The sequence below is a fragment of the Heterodontus francisci genome, chromosome 35 (assembly GCF_036365525.1).
Source record: "Heterodontus francisci isolate sHetFra1 chromosome 35, sHetFra1.hap1, whole genome shotgun sequence".
Lineage (NCBI taxonomy): Eukaryota > Metazoa > Chordata > Chondrichthyes > Heterodontiformes > Heterodontidae > Heterodontus > Heterodontus francisci.
The window spans coordinates 30,152,219-30,172,314 of NC_090405.1; the positions used below are offsets into that span (position 1 = coordinate 30,152,219).

At 45.2% G+C, this 20,096-nt stretch overlaps 2 protein-coding genes across 2 annotated transcripts in view; one reads left to right on the plus strand and one right to left on the minus strand.

Annotated features, from left to right (window-relative positions):
- The window catches only part of LOC137350468 (uncharacterized), a 42,255-nt gene extending 22,288 nt beyond the window's left edge, over nt 1–19,967 (plus strand). Inside the window, exon 2 of the mRNA XM_068015111.1 lies at nt 15,525–19,967. Within this exon, the coding sequence (XP_067871212.1) occupies nt 17,673–18,773 (1,101 nt within the window). The 5' untranslated portion in view covers nt 15,525–17,672 and the 3' untranslated portion in view covers nt 18,774–19,967. The remainder of the gene's footprint in view (nt 1–15,524) is intronic.
- LOC137350578 (nuclear receptor ROR-alpha A) overlaps nt 1–20,096 on the minus strand; it is a 1,041,882-nt gene that overhangs the window by 646,973 nt on the left and 374,813 nt on the right. The gene's annotated exons all lie outside the window — the stretch shown is intronic.

Sequence of the window (20,096 nt, forward strand, 5' to 3'; positions counted from 1 at the left end):
GGAGCAACTGGTTTGTGCAGAAGACTTGGATTCCTTTAGCATCTGCCACATCACTCTCTGTAGACTTTTGTAACTTGAAACAGTTGTCGAAAGCAACAAACACATGTAGAATCATAGCAACAGCCAGAAGAAATCAATCAACAACTATCCTGTAAGTAATTGATGATTCCCTTAAGTAGCGCTGGTTGCGGTATTGGGGTGGGGGGGGTCCTTTCTGCTGATTAATGTGTGTTCAGCTGTGCAAGGTAAAAAGGTGTTAGCTCCAAAATTGCATTGCACACTGACTGATGTCATGATCTATCTGCTGTGGATACTTCTGGCAGACGCAGTGGCTAGCACAGCAGCCTCAGAGCTCCAGCAACCCGGGTTTGGTTCTGGGTACTGCCTGTGTGGAGTTTGCAAGTTCTCCATGTGACCGCGTGGGTTTCCTCTGGGTGCTCCAGTTTCCTCCCACATGCCAAAGACTTGTGGGTTGATAGGTAAATTGGCCATTGTAAAAAAAAAATTGCCCCTAGTGTAGGTAGGTGGTAGGAGAATTGAGGGAAGGTGGGGATGTGAGAGGGAAAAATTGAATTAATGTAGGATCAGTATAAATGGGTGGTTGATGGTCGGTGCGGACTCAGTGGGCCGAAGGGCCTGTTTCAGTGCTGTATCTGTCTGTGACGTTCACTACACACACACACACACACACTCACCAATATGGTGTCCAGCGCAAATTCACCCAACAAGCATGAATCACGCCAAGATGCCACTTCGAAACTCTTAAGGGCCTGTGTTTGTTCCAGCGTTTGTGAGGTGCAAAAGGGTCACTTTGTTATGCATTAGACTCCATGTTAAGGAGTAAGTGTGAATGTGAGTAAGGAATAAGTGTGAATTTGAGTGGAAATATGGAGCCCACTAAATTGCACAAAAATGAGGGGGTTATGAGTCAGAGACGGTGGGCAGAATTTTGTTCTGCCCTTGGTGGCAGGTATGGGGAGGGGCAAACAAAATTGCAGGGGGTACCATTCCTGAAATTTCCCAGGCCCCTGCCATTTTGTCTGGGACGGGGAAGGTCGAGGAAGGCCTGTCCACCCAATTAATGGCCACTTAAGGGTCTCTTCCCACCTCCACCTCAATTTTGTGGAAGGCCCGCTGCTGTGGGGAGACACTCCAGGTAAAGTCTGGAGGCCTCCTCGTGGGATCGGGGGCAATTCATCACCACCCGCTGGGAAGATATCCCCAACCTCACCAACCCCACCCCCACACCTCATCACTGGGGCCTGCCTGAATTGCCCCGGCAACCACGATCACACACACCTGTCCTGGCGTCTCCTCCAGTCTTCAGTGCTGCAGGGCCTCCTGCAGTACCAGCAGTCACCACTGCTTCCAGTGGTTCTGCCAGTACTGCAGAGCTGCCAACCTTCCAATTGGGACAGTATCCCTGATAGCAAGCATTTAATTGCCTGCCCAGCATTAAATGGCTTTGGAGGTCTGAGGCAATGTCTCCCCCCACCTTCTGGCCTGCCACTGGGGGGCCCCCCATTGTCAGAATAAAATGCAGCCCAGTGAGTGGAGGAGAGAGTGGAGAGTGGAAGTGGGTGAGAGAATGAATGGGTAGTTGAGCGGTGATTGAATGAGTGGGGTGCATGGGTTAATGGGTGAGTGAGCCAGTGAGTGGGTGAATGAGTGAATTGGTGGCTGGGTGAGCATGTGAATGAATGAGTGGATGGCTGAGTCAAAGAGAGAGTGAATGGCTGGGTGAGCAAGTGAATGAATGGGTGGGTGCATGAGTGGGTGTGAGTGAGTGAGTGAATGGATGGGCGAAAGAGTGGGTGGTTATTATTGAGCAAGTCTCTGGAAGTATGAATGGAGAGGAGCTGCAGTTCTGGAGACAGGCAGTTTAGGGTTTTCAGACTTTCATCGAGGCTCAGGATTAAAAAATAAAATGAGCAGAAATTAATTCAAGAACTAACTGGAGTTGTAGACATTACAAGATTAATTATAATAGTTTGTGCAAATCACTTGTGCCCAACACTTACGCCCAGTGTCTTTCAGTGATAGACCGGTGACAGACACCTCATAGGCTCCAGTGATGCCTGTTGGGGTTTAAGCTGTTCACAAAGCTCTGTTCTCCCCTTACCCCAGTTGAGAGAATGATACAGATGCAGAGGGTGACGAGCAAGGCTGAGAGAAACCCAGAAGTACATCAATGTAACTCTGAATCTGCATGTGGGAGAGGAAGAAGTGCAGTCAGTGTTGACTAACTATCCCTTAGCTGTCCTCAATTCTTCCCCATTGAATTAGTGGTGATGTAGGAAGGCCAGTTGTGAAAACATGTGGCAAGTGCGATCTCCATGGAGCTGTGTGTGGGTCTCCACCACTTCGGGAGACTGTGCCAATGATGCATGCTGTTCCTTCCATGTTAGTCAATCTCTGAAATGATAGTTGACCGACAAGAATCCAAGATGGTAGATTTTTTACCCCTCTTTCTGTGATGTGCTGTCTTCAGTTATCCTGGATTTCAGTTGCCTCTGAATCAGAAGGTCACTGTTCAAGTCCCATTCCAGAAACGTGAACACATAATCTAGGCAGATACTCCACTGTCTGAGGGAGCACTGCATTGTTGGAGGTGCCGTCGATCAGGAGGGATGTTAAATCGAGGCCCCAGCTTCCCTTTCAGCTGGATGTAAAGGAGCCCATGGCACTATTTTGAAGAAGAGCAGAGGAGTTCTCCCAGGTGTCCTGACCAACATTTATTCTTCAACCAACATCAGTGAAACAGATTATCTGGTCATTATCACATTGTTTGTGTGAGCGCTTGCTGTGCGCAAATTGACTGCCACATTTTCTACATTACAACACTGACTACACTTCAAAAAGTAGTTCCTTTGGTTATGAAGCTCTTTGGGTTGTGGAAGGTGTGACATAAATGCAACCTTTTCTAATAGAGGGCAGCGAACTAAACTGTCAGCTAGGTTATTGCTCTGACTGGCAGGACTGAGAGTGGGATGGAGGAGCTCATTTCAGTTCAGTGCCATGATGGCCTGCACTGGATTTTAGGGGGTTTTAAAAATACCTTTCTACCAATTATCCTTCAACAGTGCATTCAGAAGAGAAAAACATAAAACATAGAACAGTACAGCACAGGCCCTTCAGCCCATGATGTTGTGCCGAACCTTTAACCTACTCTAAGATCAAACTAACTACCTACCCTTCATTCTACTATCACCCATGTACCTACCCAAGAGTCGTTTAAATGCCCCTCATGTATCTGTTTCTACTGCCACCGCTGGCAGCGCATTCCACGCACCCACCACTCTCTGTGCAAAGAACCTACCTCTGACATCTCCCCGAAACCTTCCTCCAATCACCTTAAAATTATGCCCCCTGGTGATAGCCCTTTCCACCCTGGGAAAAAGTCTCTGGCTATCCACTCTATCTATGCCTCTCATCATCTTGTACCCCTCTATCAAGACACCTCTCATCCTTCTTCGCTCCAATGAGAAAAGCCCTAGCCCCCTCAATCTTTCTTCGTAGGACATGCCCTCCAGTCCAGGCAGCATCCTGGTAAATCTCCTCTGCACCCTCTCTAAAACTTCCACATCCTTCCTATAATGAGGCGACCAGAACTGAACACAATATTCCAAGTGTGGTCGATCCAGGGCCTTATAGAGCTGCAGCATAACCTCGCAGTTCTTAAACTCAATCCCCCTGTTAATGAAAGCCAACACACCATACGTCTTCTTAACAACCCTATTAACTTGGGTGGCAACTTTGAGCGATCTATGGACATGGACCCCAAGATCCCTCTGTTCCTCCACACTACCAAGAATCCTGTCTTTAAGCCTGTATTCCGCATTCAAATTCGACCTTCCAAAATGAATCACTTCACACTTTTCCAGGTTGAACTCCATCTGCCACTTCTCAGCCCAGCTCTGCATCCTGTCAATGTCCCGTTGCAACCTACAACAGCCTTCCACACTATCCACAACTCCAGCAACCTTCGTGTCATCGGCAAACTTGCTAACCCAGCATTCCACTTCCTCATCCAAGTCATTTATAAAAATCACAAAGAGCAGAGGTCCCAGAACAGATCCTTGTGGAACACCACTGGTCACCGAGCTCCATGCTGAATACTTTCCATCTACTACCACCCTCTGACTTCTATGGGCCAGCCAATTTTGTATCCAGACTGCCAACTTTCCCTGAATCCCATGCCTCCTTACTTTCTGAATGAGCCTACCATGGGGAACCTTATCAAACGCCTTGCTAAAATCCATATACACCACATCCACTGCTCTTCCTTCATCAATGTGTTTTGTCACATCTTCAAAGAATTCAATAAGGCTTGTGAGGCATGACCTGCCTCTCACAAAGCCATGCTGACTGTCTCTAATCAAACCATGCTTTTCCAAATAATCATAAATCCTGTCTCTCAGAATCCTCTCCAATAATTTGCCCACTACCGACGTAAGACTGACTGGTCTATAATTCCCAGGGTTATCCCTATTCCCTTTCTTGAACAAGGGAACAACATTTGCCACCCTCCAATCATCCGGTACTACTCCAGTGGACAGTGAAGACGCAAAGATCATCGCCAAAGGTGTAGCAATCTCTTCCCTCGCTTCCCGTAATATCCTTGGGTATATCCCGTCTGGCCCCGGGGACTTACCTGTCCTCATATCATTCAAAATTTCCAGCACATCCTCCCTCTTAACCTCAACCTGTTCGAGCCTATCAGCCTGTTCCACACTGTCCTCACAAACGACCAGGTCCCTTTCACGAGTGAATACTGAAGCAAAGTATTCATTTTGGACCTCCCCTACCTCCTCCAACTCCAGGCACAAGTTCCCTCCACTATCCCTGATCGGCCCTACCCTCACTCTGGCCACCTTCTTGTTCCTCACATCAGTGTAGAACGCCTTGGAATTTTCCTTAATCCTACCCGCCAAAACTTTTTCATGTCCCCTTCTAGCTCTCCTAAGTCCATTCTTCAGTTCCTTCCTGGTTACCTTGTAACCCTCTAGAGCCCTGTCTGATCCTTCACTTCTTCACACAAAAGGTATTACTCTCTCCACAAAAAACAGTAGATGCTAGTTCAATTAATAGTTCAAAATAATTTTTAATCTGAGATAGATTTTTGCTAACCAACAGTATTGTGAGATATAGAGCCAAGGCGGGTGGATGGAGTTCGGAAACAGATCAGCCACAATCTCATTGAATGGTGAAACAATCTTGAGGGGCTGAACGGCCTCCTCCTGTTCCTCTGAAAACCTTCCCCTCAATGAAACAACCCATTGGGAATAAAGCAAAACATTGGAGATTGGTCCCCACAGTTGCTATAAAGAATCATAACCCATTTGGCAGTTACTGTACCAGCTTCCCAGTTGAGCTGTGCACACATAGCAACAACAGAATTTCTAGATAAACAAAGATCAAGGTCTAAAATAAAAGCAAAATACTGCAGATGCTGGAAATCTGAAATAAAAACAAGAAATGCTGGAAATACTCAGCAGGTCTGGCAGCGTGTGTGGAGACAGAAGCAGAGTTAACGTTTCAGGTCAGTGACCCTTCTTCAGAACGAAAGATCAAGGTCTAACTAGTCCACATTTTACCATCCTGGCAGTTGCTTGATACAATAAAAATGGAGTTGTTGACTAATCAGGTAAATCGCACAGAACATTCATGAGAAAAAAACTAGAAAAGTGGTCAGCAAGTGCTGCTTTGTGGAGCGATGTTCTGTTTAATGTAACACATCAAATAATAAATCTGGTCATTTTGGTGAAATCTTTCAATTGAGCTTCATCAAATAGCTGGTCGCATTGCTTTTTTGATACATCTTTATAAATCTCCCTGTTCTGCATGCTTGCTTCCCCCGCTTACATGCAAGGCTAACCAGTCATCAACTGTTACCTCTGTGTCTGTTTTCACAGTAGAAGACACAAATTACATACCAGGATAGAGGGTAACCAAGGGGTTAATGTGAATGACAAACTAACAGCAGAGAAAAAGCATTGGAGAAACCTAAGGGACTGAAAGCCAACAAATCCGAGGAACTTGATGGCCTATATCCTAGTGTTCCAAAAGAGGTAGCTGCAGAGATAACGGATGCACTGGTTAAGATTTTCCAAAATTCACTAGATTCCAGATTGGTCCCAGCGGATTGGAAGTTAGCCAATGTAACACCGCTATTCAAGAAAGGAAGGAGAGATAAAACTGGGAACTACAGGCCAGTGAGCCTGACATCAATCGTCAGGAAAATGCTTGATTCTATTATTAAGGAAGATATAACAATGCACTTAGAAAATCATAGTATAAACAAACAGTCAACATAGTTTTACGAAAGGGAAATAGTGTTTGACAAAGTTATTCAAATTTTTTGAGGATATAACTAGTAGGGTAGATAAAGGGGAGCCAATAGATGTAATATATTTGGATTTCCAAAAGGCATTCGATAAAGTGTCACACAAAAGGTTAATATGCAAGATGGGCTCATGGAGATGGGGATAACATATTAGCATGGATGGAGGATTGGTTGACGGACAGGAAGCAAAGGGTAGGGAAATGGGGCATTTTCAAATTGGCAGGCTGTATTTAGTTGAGTGTCGCAAGAATCAGTGCTAGGATCTTAGTTATTTACAATCTATGTTAATGACTAAGACCACAATCTTTTTGGACAGAGGGCGGCATTACGATTTTTGCTTGACCCAGGGGGGCTGGTGAGCAAATTTCGAAAGATAAAGGCATTAAAAATGTATCTTACAGACAAAAAAGGGGCTTTCCGGCGGGCTTTTAAAAAAGTCAGAAAACCCTGAATCTGTCAAAGTTAGGAAGCTCATTCCTGCTTCAGCAGCTTTCAGCTGTGAAACTGGCAGTACGATGTTTTTAAAAAGGCCGTTTGCAAGAAGAAGATAAAGGGAAATTTCCCATCTCTTTTCATAGACCCCCGAGGATGAGGATAGCCCCCTGTAAGGTTTACACCCGTGGCCTGATGGAAACCTTTGGCGGGCCGTATCCTGGCCCGCGGGCCGTATGTTGGACAACCCTGACTTAGACAAAGAGACCGAGACTAATGCATCCAAGTTTGCCGATGGTACAAAGCTAATTGGGAATGTAAGGTGGGAGGAAGGCACAAAAAAGTATGAAAAGAGATATAGACAGGTTAAGTAAGCGGGCAACAAGGTGGCAGATGTGTATAACGTGGGATTGTGTGAGGTTATTCACTTTGGTAGCAAGAATAGAAAAGCAGAACAATTTTAAAAGGCGTAAAACTTTTAAATGTTGAAGTTCAGAGAGATTTAGGTGTACGTGTACAGAAACCTAGCATGCTGGTACAGCAAGTAATTAGGAAGGCAAATGGCATGTTGGCCTTTATTGCAAGGGGATTGGAGTACAAGAAAAAGAAAGTCTTTCTACAATTGTATAGGGCTTTGGTGAGACCACACCTGGAGTATTGTGTGCAGTTTTGGTCTCCATATCTAAGGAAGTATATACTTACATTGAAGCTGGTACAGCAAAGGTTCACTAGGTTGGTTTCTGGGATGAGAGGGTTGTCCTATGATGACAGGCTGGTAAATCGAGCTGATACTCTCTAGAGTTTAGAAGAATCAATGGTGATCCCATTGAAACATACAAGATTCTAGAGGGGTTTGACAGGGTAGATATTGAGAGGTTGTTTCCCCTGGCTGGGGAATCTAGAACACAGGGGCACAGTCTCAGGATAAGGGACCGATCATTTAGGTCTGGGATGAAGAGAAATTTTCTCACTTTGGAATTATCTACCCCAGAGGGTTGTGGATGCTCCATCATTAATTATATTTAAGGCTGAGATACACAGATTTTTGGTCTCTCAGGGAATCAAGAGATATGGGGAGCAAGCAGGAAAGTGAAGTTGAGGCAGAAAATAAGCCATGATCGTATTGAATGTCAGAGCAGACTCGAGGGACCATATGATCTGATTCTGCTCCTATTTCTATGTTTTTAGATCTTCACAGAACTCCCAAACTTCAGTGCCGTTCTTTTGGCCACTCAGCAATATTGTATCAAGTTACTTCTCATCTAATTCCACTATAGATATATGAGCGCAGTTCCTATGGGTGGGTGATGGGGAAAGGCATAGCAGATGCAGTATAACATGGATAAATGTGAGGTTATCCACTTTGGTTGTAAAAACAGAAAGGCAGATTATTATCTGAATAGTGTTAGATTGGGAAAGGGGGAGGTGCAACGAGACCTCGGTGTCCTTGTACACCAGTTGCTGAAAGCAAGTATTCAGGTGCCGCAAGCAGTTAGGAAGGCGAATGGTATGTTGGCCTTCATTGCAAGAGGATTTGAGTACAGGAGCAAGGATGTCTTACTGCAGTTAGACAGGGCTTTGGTGAGACCACACCTGGAGTATTGTGTGCAGTTTTGGTCTCCTTATCTGAGGGAGGATGTTCTTGCCATGGAGGGAGTGCAAAGAAGATTTACTAGGCTGATTGCTGATGGCAGGATTGACGTATGAGGAGAGGTTGGGTCGACTAGGCCTATATTCACTGGAGTTTAGAAGAATGCCAGGAGATCTCATAGAAACCTATAAAATTCTAACAGGACTAAACAGACTAGATGCAGGGAGGATGTTCCTGATGGCTGGGAAGTCCAAAACCAGGGGTCCACAATCTCAGGATACAGGGTATGCCATTTAGAACCAAAATGAGGAGAAATTTCTTCACTCAGAGGGTGGTGAACCTGTGGAATTCTTTACCACAGAAGGCAGTGGAGGCCAAGTCATTAAATATATTCAAGAAGGAGATAGATATATTTCTTAGTGCCAAAGGGATCAAGGGATATGGGGAGAAAGCGGGAACAGGGTACTGAATTAGACGATCATCCATGATCATTTTTGAATAGTGGAGCAGGCCCGAAAGGCCGAACGACCTACTCCTGCTCCAATTTTCTATGTTCTATCCTTTATACAAAGAACAAACAAAGAACAAAGAACAGTACAGCACAGGAACAGGCCATTCGGCCCTCCAAGCCTGCGCCAATCTTGATGCCTGCCGAAACTAACACCTTCTGCACTTCCGGGGCCCATATCCCTCTATTCCCTTCCTATTCATATATTTGTCAAGATGTCTCTTAAACGTCGCTATCGTATCTGCTTCCACCACCTCCCCGGGCAGCAAGTTCCAGGCACTCACCACCCTCTGTGTAAAAAACTTGCCTCGTACATCCCCTCTAAACTTTGCCCCTCGCACCTTAAATCTATGTCCCCTAGTAACTGACTCTTCCACCCTGGGAAAAAGCTTCAGACTATCCACTCTGTCCATGCCGCTCATAACTTTGTAAACCTCTATCATGTCGCCCCTCCACCTCCGTTGTTCCAGTGAAAACAATCCGAGTTTTTACAAACTCTCCTCATAGCTAATGCCCTCCAGACCATGCAACATCCTGGTAAACCTCCTCTGTACACTCTCCAAAGCCTCCACGTCCTTCTGGTAGTGTGGCGACCAGAATTGCACGCAATATTCTAAGTGTGGCCTAACTAAGGTTCTGTACAGCTGCAACATGACTTGCCAATTTTTATACTCTATGCCCCGACCGATGAAGGCAAGCATGCCGTATGCCTTCTTGACTACCTTATCCACCTGCGTTGCCACTTTCAGTGACCTGTGGACCTGTACGCCCAGATCTCTCTGCCTGTCAATACTCCTAAGGGTTCTGCCATTTACTGTATACCTCCCACCTGCATTAAACCTTCCAAAATGCATTACCTCACATTTGTCTGGATTAAACTCCATCTGCCATCTCTCCGCCCAAGTCTCCAACCGATCTATATCCTGCTGTATCCACTGACAATCCTCAACATTATCCGCAACTCCACCAACCTTTGTTTCGTCTGCAAACTTACCAATCAGACCAGCTACATTTTCCTCTAAATCATTTATCAATACAGTATCTGTTTGAGGCACGTTGTATTACAAATCCACAACAAATCAGCCAAGCATTAGCTTATTGAGCAGCAGACTCCTCCCCTCCATCCCACCATGTCAAAACTCTTCAAGCTGATTGCTACACTTTCGGGAGTCCCAAATCAGCCCTTAATCTAGTGCCATTTTCTTGGGTCTCACATAACCGTTCCAGCCTGTCTTTGGCCGCCTCCACAAGCATCTCGTTCCTCAGCACATTTAAGCTAAAAATCCACATACTCATCGCCAAAGGAGTTGATGGGGAAGATAGACAGAAACCATTTCCTCTGGTAGTGAAGTCGACAACAAAGGGGTATTACGCTAAAATAAAAGTTCGGCAGTTCAAGGGTGATACCAGGAAGTACAAAGGCTCATGGAATTCTGGAATACTCTACCCCAAAAAACTGGAGGTTGGGGGTCAACTGAAAATTTCAAAACTGAGACTGATGAGATTTTTCCGGTAAGGGTATTGAGAATGGTGGAACCAAGATGGGCAGATGGAGTTAAGATGCAGATGAGCTATGATCTAATTTAACGGTGTAATGGGCTTAAGGATCTATTATTGTTCCTATGTTCCTTCCTTGATACTTTCCTGTCTTTGCTCTATTCTCATCCTGCAACATTTTCCAGCAGAAAGATGGCACCTCAGACAGTGTGGCATTCCCTCAGTACTGCACTGAAATGTCAACCTAGATTTTGTGCTCAAGTATCGAGAGTGGGAAGTGAATCCACAACCTTCTGACACATAAGCAAGAGTGGAGCAATGGCTGAGACTTTTGTGACTTCTTGCTTGGCCACCATCTCTTGTAAACATCTATTGAGATGTTTTATTCAAAGAAAGTAGCCAAAAGTGTAATTTATTGCGCATTATTTCAAATATAAATGTACTGGCTATTGTGTAAAAGGCAGAGCAACACTATAAATAACTGATATAAAAACAGAAAATGCTGGAAATACTCAGCAGCTCAGGCAGCATCTGCAGAGATGCAAACAGAGTTAACGTTTCAGACCAATGACCTTTCATTAGAACTGTGAAAAGTTAGAAATGTGATAGGTTTTAAGCAAGTGAAAGGGGGGACCGTGGGAAGAACAAAAGGGAAAGTTTGTCATAGGTTGAAAGATTAAATGACAAAAAAAAGAGTTGGTGGTGCAAGGCCAAAGAGAGTGGTAAGGGGACAAGTAAAGAAACAAAAGATGTGTCTCGAGGAGATGTGAATAGCAGAATGCTAAAAATCCTATCCCCAAGCAGCCACCCACAGAGAATGGATACGGGCCTGAAGTGTGGCACCTGGGACTCTTGCAAGATTTAGGAGTCAGGACAGCTGCCCGGCAACTGGGCGTAGACCTGCAAGATTCCCTTCCTGTAATCACAGACCAGCTGGACATTCAATGAGTGGTAGCCCTTTCTATGTAGGAATCTGATAGGCTGGTCTGTTGGTGCCTTCATGGCTACATGGGTGCCTGAGGAAATCCATTGACGGCAGCAAAGCCCAAAGCCCTCTGCTCTGGCCCATCTTTGTCAAAGTGGATGTATTCCTCCGCCCTCCTGAATATGGCATCCTTGATCTGCCACCTGCGAGATGCCACCTATGTCCGCAGCTGATCCCTGGAACGACCTGGTTGCATAGACGCTTAGGGCGACATTGACCTTGATGGCTGAAGGTTAAGGGACTGCCATGGGGGCTGCGAGGTCTCAGGTCATTGTAGGTTGAGCATGCAGTTCAGAGACCATCTGCTGGGAGAGGCGTAGCCTCCTACGGCATTGGCGCTCTGTCATTTACAATTAGTTGACTCTTGGAAGGTAGATCCGGTGTCTTTGGTAGCGCCTTCTTCTCCTTGCAGACCCCCACTGTGCTGCTCTGTTCTCCTGCTGTCCACAAGGTTGCATCTGTTGAAGCTCATCCTGGCTGGTCTGTCCAATGTCAGAGTAGCCTATTCTCATCTGACCTCCCTTAGCTGGTGCACGTTCACTCACAAGGCTTTCCCCTGCCAACTCCAGCTGCCCAAGTGATGGCCAGCAGTCTCATGCCCCTCGCCGGATTCCTACCACGTAACATTGACAAAAGCGTCCTTAGCTCCAGCAATGGCTAGTCTGTGGCACTTCTGGTGCAGCTGAACTTTATTTTGCGCCTCTGCATTATTTTAATCAGCCCTTCCCATAGCCCTCGTGACCCTCCAAATGGTTCATGACTTATACAACCTGCCGAGTTCCAGACATGGCATTTTCCCCGTGCCTTTCCTTTGAAGATTGTAAACAGTTGCTGATAAGCTTGTTAATGAGTTTTTCAATGAGCTCAACAGGCACTTACTAGGTAGCGTGTGAGTTTGCCATTTTCTCCCTCCCGGCGTCCCTTTAAAAGGGCTTTACATTTCGGGGGGGGTGGGGTGGGGACTCAGTGCCAACATCCGCGAATGCGATCTTTAAACCGCGTCTGCTCCCGCTCCCACCCCTCGCGAGCTTTAAAAATCTAGTCCCAAGAGTTCACCTGCTCTGACAGCAACCAGCAATCATCACTCACTAGTTTAAAAAGGAAAGGGAACTGATTGTCTGGCCAGGTCAATGGAAGTGAATCTCCATCTGTTGACTCAGGTAATCTCCAGTTATAAATTATCTAATGCACAAAACACACCTTGTCTGAACACGTCTGTCCTGGAAAGATTTCTTTAAATTATATATAAAGGCAGCAGAAAATCAATGTCAAGGAGATGCAGGGGGGATGTGAGGAAGATCCTTTTTATGCAGCAAGTGGTAATAACCTGGAACTCAATGCATTCGGAGGGGGTGGTGTGTGGGGGGGTTGGTGGAAGCAGAGACAATCAATGATTTCAAAAGGAAATCTGATGGGCACTTGAGGGAACTTGCATGTCTACGGGGAGAGACTGGGGGAATGGGACTGACTGGATTGCTCTCCAGAGAGCTGGCCATGGACATGATGGGCCAAATGGCCTCCTTCTGTGCTGTAATGACTCTATGAATCTGAAGTAAGGGGCGTCTCACTGATACAGAGGAGCTGTCAGGTTAAATACTGAGTAAAGCTCTCTTTACACTGTCCCATGCAATCCTCCTAGGACAGATACAGTACAAGCTAAATACAGAGTACAGATGCCTTTAAAATATCCCATCAAACACTCCCAAGTCAGGTACAGTATGGCTTAGATACAGATTAAAGCTCCTCCTCACTATCCCTTCAAATTCTCCCAGGGCAGGTACAGCACTGGTTAGATACAAAATAAAGGTCTCTTTGAACTGTGCCATTAAATTCTTCCAAGACAAGAACAGCACAGCTAGATACAGAGTAAAGCTCCTTCTACACTGTCCCATCAAACACTCCTCGAGTAGGTACAGCATGGTTTAAATACAAAGTAAAACTCCCTCTTGCACTGTTCCATCAAATAGTCCTAGGGCAGATACAGCACAGGTTAAATGCAGAGTAAAGCTCCCTCTACAATGTCCCATCAAACACTCCCAGACAGGTACACCAGAGGTTGGAGAGTGAAGCTTCTTCTGATAAACCTCAGCAATATATTTTAATGTTAACCTCAGAATGTTGCCAGCTGTGAAATCCATTTCTCTTACAACAACAACAACTTGTATTTATATAGTGCCTTCAATATAGTAAACCATCCCATGACAATTCACATGAGCGTTATCAAACAAAATTTGACATTGAACCACATATGGGGATACTGGGATAGGTGACCAAAAGCTTGGTCAAAGAATTAGGTTACAAGGAGTGTCTTAAAGGAGGAAAGAGAAGGAGAGAGGCAGCGATGTTTTGGGACCGAATTCCAGAGCTTCGGGCCTTGGCTGTTGAAAACACTGTGGCTGTAACAGTTGGGGGTCGGGGGGATGCGGGGAGTGATGGTAGTGGGGTGGTGCGGGAGAGTTCAGTCTGGGATTGAGTTCAACTCAGTGTCTGGAGATCTAAACGGGAGCTGCTTCACTGCACTGTCCAGTCTCCAAAGCTTTCAGTGTTTGAAATCCTGCAAGAGGCAAAAAAGGTTTTATTCTGATAATAGTACTTCCTCTGCCTGCAACTGAGCAGCAACCACCAGTTCTCTAAAATCAATTTATCAGATGTGAATTAATCTTTCATTAGTGATTTCCTCATATTACACAATGGCCCCTGAATAAGAGTACACAAGAAACAATCCAGGGATCTGGGTCCAAAATCCTGTTAGTGCATTGACTATGATCTCCAAAACAGTGTAACTACGAGGGACACATTGTAAACTCAGTGCAGCACATGAGTCTCTGGGGCAGATTATATGTTTTTTTTTGCATTTACATAGAATTCACAGCACAGAAACAAGCAATTCGGCCCAGTGTGGGAGGAGGCTCATATGGAGCATACGCACCAGCATGGACCTGTTGGGCTCAATGGCCTGTTTCTGTGCTGTAAGCACTTTGTAATAGTGAGCCAAGTGAGATGAACACACAAATCTAGAGATCTTGGCGCAAGAGAGCAAAGTTTGGATTTTGAGTCCAGGCCGAAGGTATCATTGCTCTGTTAAAAATCACTCACAAGGGGGAGCTGTTCTTTCTCGGAAGTCCATTTATTCTGTATGGGTTCATATTGTTTCTCAGGTCTTGCATTGTGACTATATCAGCTCCAGTGGAGTTTATTGTTCTAGGTGCCTGGTAGTAACCATTGCCCATTTTTGTATGGGGAAAAACAGGGGCTTCTTTACTAAGCAGGGACATCCTTTACCTGAACCCTGTTCTGTACTGCAATTGGAGGAGGCCATGTGGAAATTGTAGATGTGACTATATGCACTGCAGCAATTCAGCTGGAGGCTGTTGGTGCTACTGCACCAAAAAGGGGAAGTTTATCTGTGAGTTGTATTAAAAAACTTGTAATTTAAAGGGAACATTTACACTGTCCATAATGGGAATGATGGTGTAAAAACTGGGACTGAACTGTGAACCCAGACTGGATATTTGACATTACTGAAATACAAACTTTTGGGATTTTATTTTTCCTCAATAGGCCAAAGAGTATTTTTTTGGTGACATGAAGAATATCACCTAAAGCCAGGTATCCTTTCAAGTCATCTGTACTTGACAGACTGGGAAGTTACACACAATTGAATCCAGACCCCTGCCAGGATCCAAACATACACTGCGCACCTTCCTACTTTCACCAGCACTGTGTTCTACCAAACTACTCCTCCTGGAGAAGAGAGGAATTCCATCATGGCATTCAGAGGGATGCCCATTTTATATGTGCCTACACATGCACCCATCGAGTGTTGAATGATTGTGTTATCTGAGCTGAGTAAAGCTGTGAATTGTCCTCAGCTCAGGTATGATAAGATTGAGGTGTAGAGCTGAAATCCCACACCTTACCATGGCAGTATGCCTTATGAAACTACACTTGGTTTTCAAGTTTAATTGGTTAGTGGAGATATAAATGCTTGAGAACAATAACAGAAACAAAATCAGCACACAGTCATCAAAAGCAACAATGGAATCATATTTTATTTTATAAAGGTTCAAGATAAAAAATTATTTTTTGTCTCTAATTGTCATGCAGACCCCCACCTGCCAAGAATGAGGCATATTAATTTGTCTGTCTCTCGCTTTCTCCCAAGCCACCGGACCCACAGAAGATCTGTAAACCTCAAGAGAGAAAAGACTCCGACATCGAAACAAGTTGAAGCATGAACTGGGCTCCAACGAACAGCAGGCCTTACCGGCAACCCAAGACTCCGCATTGGACTCAAAGGACTGTAATTTAAATCTCGATATTGCCTCAAATCTTTCCCCTTTATTCTTTTCTACTTTTCCTGTCTCTATCAGCGTGTGTGTTTATCGCTTAGGCATGCTAGCATGGTTGTGTCGCATATTCGTAGTCGTTAATCAGATTAGAGTTTAAGATGAATAAACTTCTACCTTTCTTGTTTAAATCTAAGGAAACCTGTCTGATTTCTTTAGCCTTACAATTGGAGCAGTGAACAAGGATTCAGAGGGGGAGCTAAAAACATGGTGTTACTAAAATTAAACCCAATTACGGTTAAATCAAGCAAAGGCTGAGAGGGAACCCCTAGACCTCTTCTCACCTGGTCATAACAGAAATTTGGGGGCTTGCGTCCTGGGTTTGACCCACAGACAAATGAGAAATTGGAAGTGGGAAGTCAAATTGATCCCAAACAAAAGAGAAAAGATTTCAATACAGGTTTTCTTGTGTTTGTGTATGCGAGAATACTGACATGTCTGTGAATGAAGCTAGTAGCTCCCACGCCAGGGTGAAGTTAAAAGCACTGTCTATGGAGGAATTGAGGAAATAGGCTGAGCAGTGTGGGATCACTGTCCGTGCCAAGGCTAGGAAGTCTGAACTCCTAAGACTAGTGGCCAACCATTTTTCCCTTGAATCTGAAGAAGCAGAAACATGGTTAGAAGTAGACTCTGACAGGGTATTGTTAGCAAAGATACAATTGGCACAGAGGAAAATTAAATTTGAGGAAAGAGAAAAAGAGAGAGACAGGAGAGAGAGAGAGAAAGAAAACCTTCCAGAAGGTATGTGAAGAAAAAGAGAAGAGAAAGCAAGAGAGGAGAAAGAAAGAGAGACAGGAGAGAGAAAGAGAAAGAACCTTCCAGAAAGAATGCAAAGAAAGAGAGTTGAGAGGACTTGAGTTAACTAGGATGTGACAGAGTAACCCCAGTGAAAGCATTGCCAATATGGAGGAGCGTAATTCAGAGTTGGGTACAGAATTGTTAAAACTCTCCCAACTGATCCCAAAATTCAATGAGGGAGACGTGGAAGTGTTTTTTGTGTCTTTTGAAAAACTGGCTAGGCAGTTAAAGTGACCAGCTGAGGCTGTTACAGCGCAAATTAGTAGGAAAAGCCCATGAGATTTATTCCATGTTGCCAGATGAGAGTTCATCAAATTAAGAACTGACCAAAAATGCTATCCTCAGGGCATATGAGTTCATACTGGAAGCCTATCGTCAAAAGTTTAGAACCCTCAAGAAGCACACTGCTCAAACTTACCTGGAGTTTGAGAGAAATAAGCAGCTGCCTTTTGACCAGTGGCTGAGAGCTCTTAAAGTACAGCTCAGCTATGAAAATCTCATGGGACTAATTTTATTAGAGGAATTTAAAAACTCTCTCCCACTCTCCATAAAGACACATGTAGAGGGACAAAAGGTTCATAGAACCTAGAAGGCAGGAGTCCCGACCAATGAGGTGCTGTCATTTAGAAGTCGGTTTCCCGGGGCAAACCTTTCTTAATCACCCCCACAAATCCGAAAAGGGCAAAGGGTGGGAAGGTGATAGAAGCACAAGCAGTCCTGGGAGAGAAAGAAAAGCAGGAGACGCAAGGGGTCCTCCTCCAGCCAAAAAGAAGGTGCTGCAAGCCAGAGTGAGACCCAGAGAGCTGTGTGCTTCCATTGTAATAAAGCAGGGCCTCTAAGAGCTGATAGCTGGAAACTAAAGGGAAAACCTGTAGGGTTAATCAGGGCACACCTGCTCAGTGAAGGAGAAAGGACCCTGATGGAAAGCACAGCTGTGGCTTTAATTGCAGCAAGAGTGAGACCCAGGAAGCTTAATGCTGCAAGTGCAGGAAAATTTAATAGGATTCCTGAAGGATGTCAGGGTTTTGTGTCTGAAAGGAGAGTAACCCCATACCCCTTGAGTGGGGCAAGCAAGCCCATAGTAATCCTCAGGGACACATGGGCCACTAGATCCCTTTTTCTGGGAAAAGGCCTGACCTTTCCCCCAGAGTGCAGTGAACACCAGAATGGTGATGAATGGTATTGGAGGACAGTGTATGCCGATACCTTTACACCGGGTGCATTTGGAGTGCAACCTAGTTTCGGGACCGGTGACCATAGGGATTGTCCCTAGTTTGCCTGTGGACAGGGTTGACCTGCTCCTAGGTAATGATCTGGCGGGAATGAAAATGGTAGCTTCCCCAGTCGTGAAAGAGAGACCGCAGGAGGTCAGAGAAACAGGGCAGTGGCAGGAGACGGTCCCCTGCAGTTTCCCTGAATGTGGAATGAATCAGGCCAAGATCAAACCAGCTCCCCCAGAGGAGACTCAATTGGCACTGCAGGCAGATGAGGCCTGTCTGTCCGAGACCTTCTTTGGAAAATTAGAAGTCCCAAGGAATGAATTAAATGGATTTTCCCTAGCTGAGGCTCAGCGAGCTGACCCAGCATTGAGAGAGTTACCACAGGCTGCCCAGTCTGAAAGTGAAGCAGAGGGAGTCCCTAATTGCTACTATTTAAAGAATGAGGTACTGATGAGGAAATGGAGTTCTCCTCACAGACCTGAGAGTAAGGAGTGGACAGTGGTTCACCAGTTAGTGGTGCTGCAGAGGTACCGGAGAGAAATATTAAGAATGGCCCATGGGATTGCAATGGCTGTACAGGTCAGTATACGAAAAACCAAAGCCCGCATAAGACAGCAGTTTCACTGGCCAAAACTCCACAAAGATGTGGTGGAGTACTGTAGGAGTTGCCACATGTGCCAAGTTGAGGGAAAACCTCAACCTACAGTGAAAACTGCACCCCTAAGTCCTGCATTGGTGTTTGGAGGACCCTCCAGCAGAGGACTGGTGAACTGTAAGGGACCCCCGCCGAGAACAAAAGGGGACAGACAGGCACATGGCTGCCAAAGGGTTAGACAGAAAAGGGGAAAAAGGGACCAAGAGGGCAGGTTAAAGGAAGGTCGGGAAGAATCCCAAATGGCCACTCCTACTGTCCGGTCAGCCAACCCTGAAATATTTGAAAAGTTAGACGCCACATCCTCCTATGTAATTGCAGACAATAGAAGCACCCCACCAGAGTTGCAAACAGCATTTACAGCAACCTGCAGAGACAAAGAAAGTCCTCAATAGGGCAGAGAAACTGTGAGGGTGATGCCTCATCTCGTCAAAGTGCCGCAGGGGAGTGCAGCAGAATCTGGACAAATACCTGCAAGCAGTAGTGTCCCAGAGGACAAAGAGAAGATAGGCAAAGAATCTTACCCCACAGTCAGGACAAAAGAGAACCAGCCATTCCCTGAGGTGAAAAGCCCATGCGTGACTCATCAATATACTGAAAGAGAGTTTGGAGTGGAACTGCCGCCGCCCCTGAGCAAAACTTCAACCTAGGGCTAATTAAATATGACCCTCCCCCTGCAGACCTCAACAAGACCAAAGAGACCCTAGGCAGTCATGGAAATGTGCAAACCGAAAAAACTTCCCCAAAAATCACGTTTATTGGGATGCCAAAAAGGGCCGTTTAAAGCAGCACTGCTGCCAAGAACAGACAGCCTGTAACAATTGATAGGGTTCTGAATGAATGAGAGAGATGCATGTGTGTTTTCCTGTCCTTATCTTCTCTCTAGCCCCTTTTAATGAAATGCTCTTTTCAAAAAAAAAATCGCATTTAATTCCGCTGGGTGTGGAGGTATCATGCAGACCCCCACCTGCCAAGAATAAGGCATATTAATTTTGTCATATGAACATTGATTTTAAACTGTTGCTGGAGTGAAGAGATGGCTTGTTAAAGAGATCACCAGACCTTTGACTGGAGGACATTTGCATACTAAGAGACAATGCTTGTGGAGACAAAGGACTACTCCCTGGTCCTATTAACCGAAATGGATTTTGATCACCAGACATTGGAGGTTTAAGGAAGCGCATTCCAGGGTCTGCTAAGATGATACAATCCACAAACGCAGGAGTGGTTAAGCAAATAAGTCACATGACTGACCTGCTGGCCAACTTGGAATTGAATTGTGCCACACAGAGAGGAACAGAGGGCAGTTTGCAACTGAAGCTGAAACAAGGAAGCCTCTCTCCTGGCTGTCTCTCTCTCACTTTCTCCCAAGCCACCGGACCCATGGAAGACACGTAAACCTCAAGAGAGAAAAGACTCTGAAACAAGTTGAAGCATGAACTGGGCCCCAACGAACAGCAGGTCTTACCGGCAAACCAAAGACTCCACATTGAACTCAAAGGACTGTAATTATAAGGACTTTTCCCTTTTATTCCTTTCTACTTTTTCTGTCTCTATCTGCACGTGTGTTTATCACGTATGCATGCTAGTGTGGTCACGTCGCATATTTGCAGTCGTTAACCAGATTAGAGTTTAAGATTAATAAACCTCTACTTTTCTTGTTTAAATCTAAGGAAACCTGTCTGATTTCTTTGCCTTATAATTGGAGCAGTGAACAA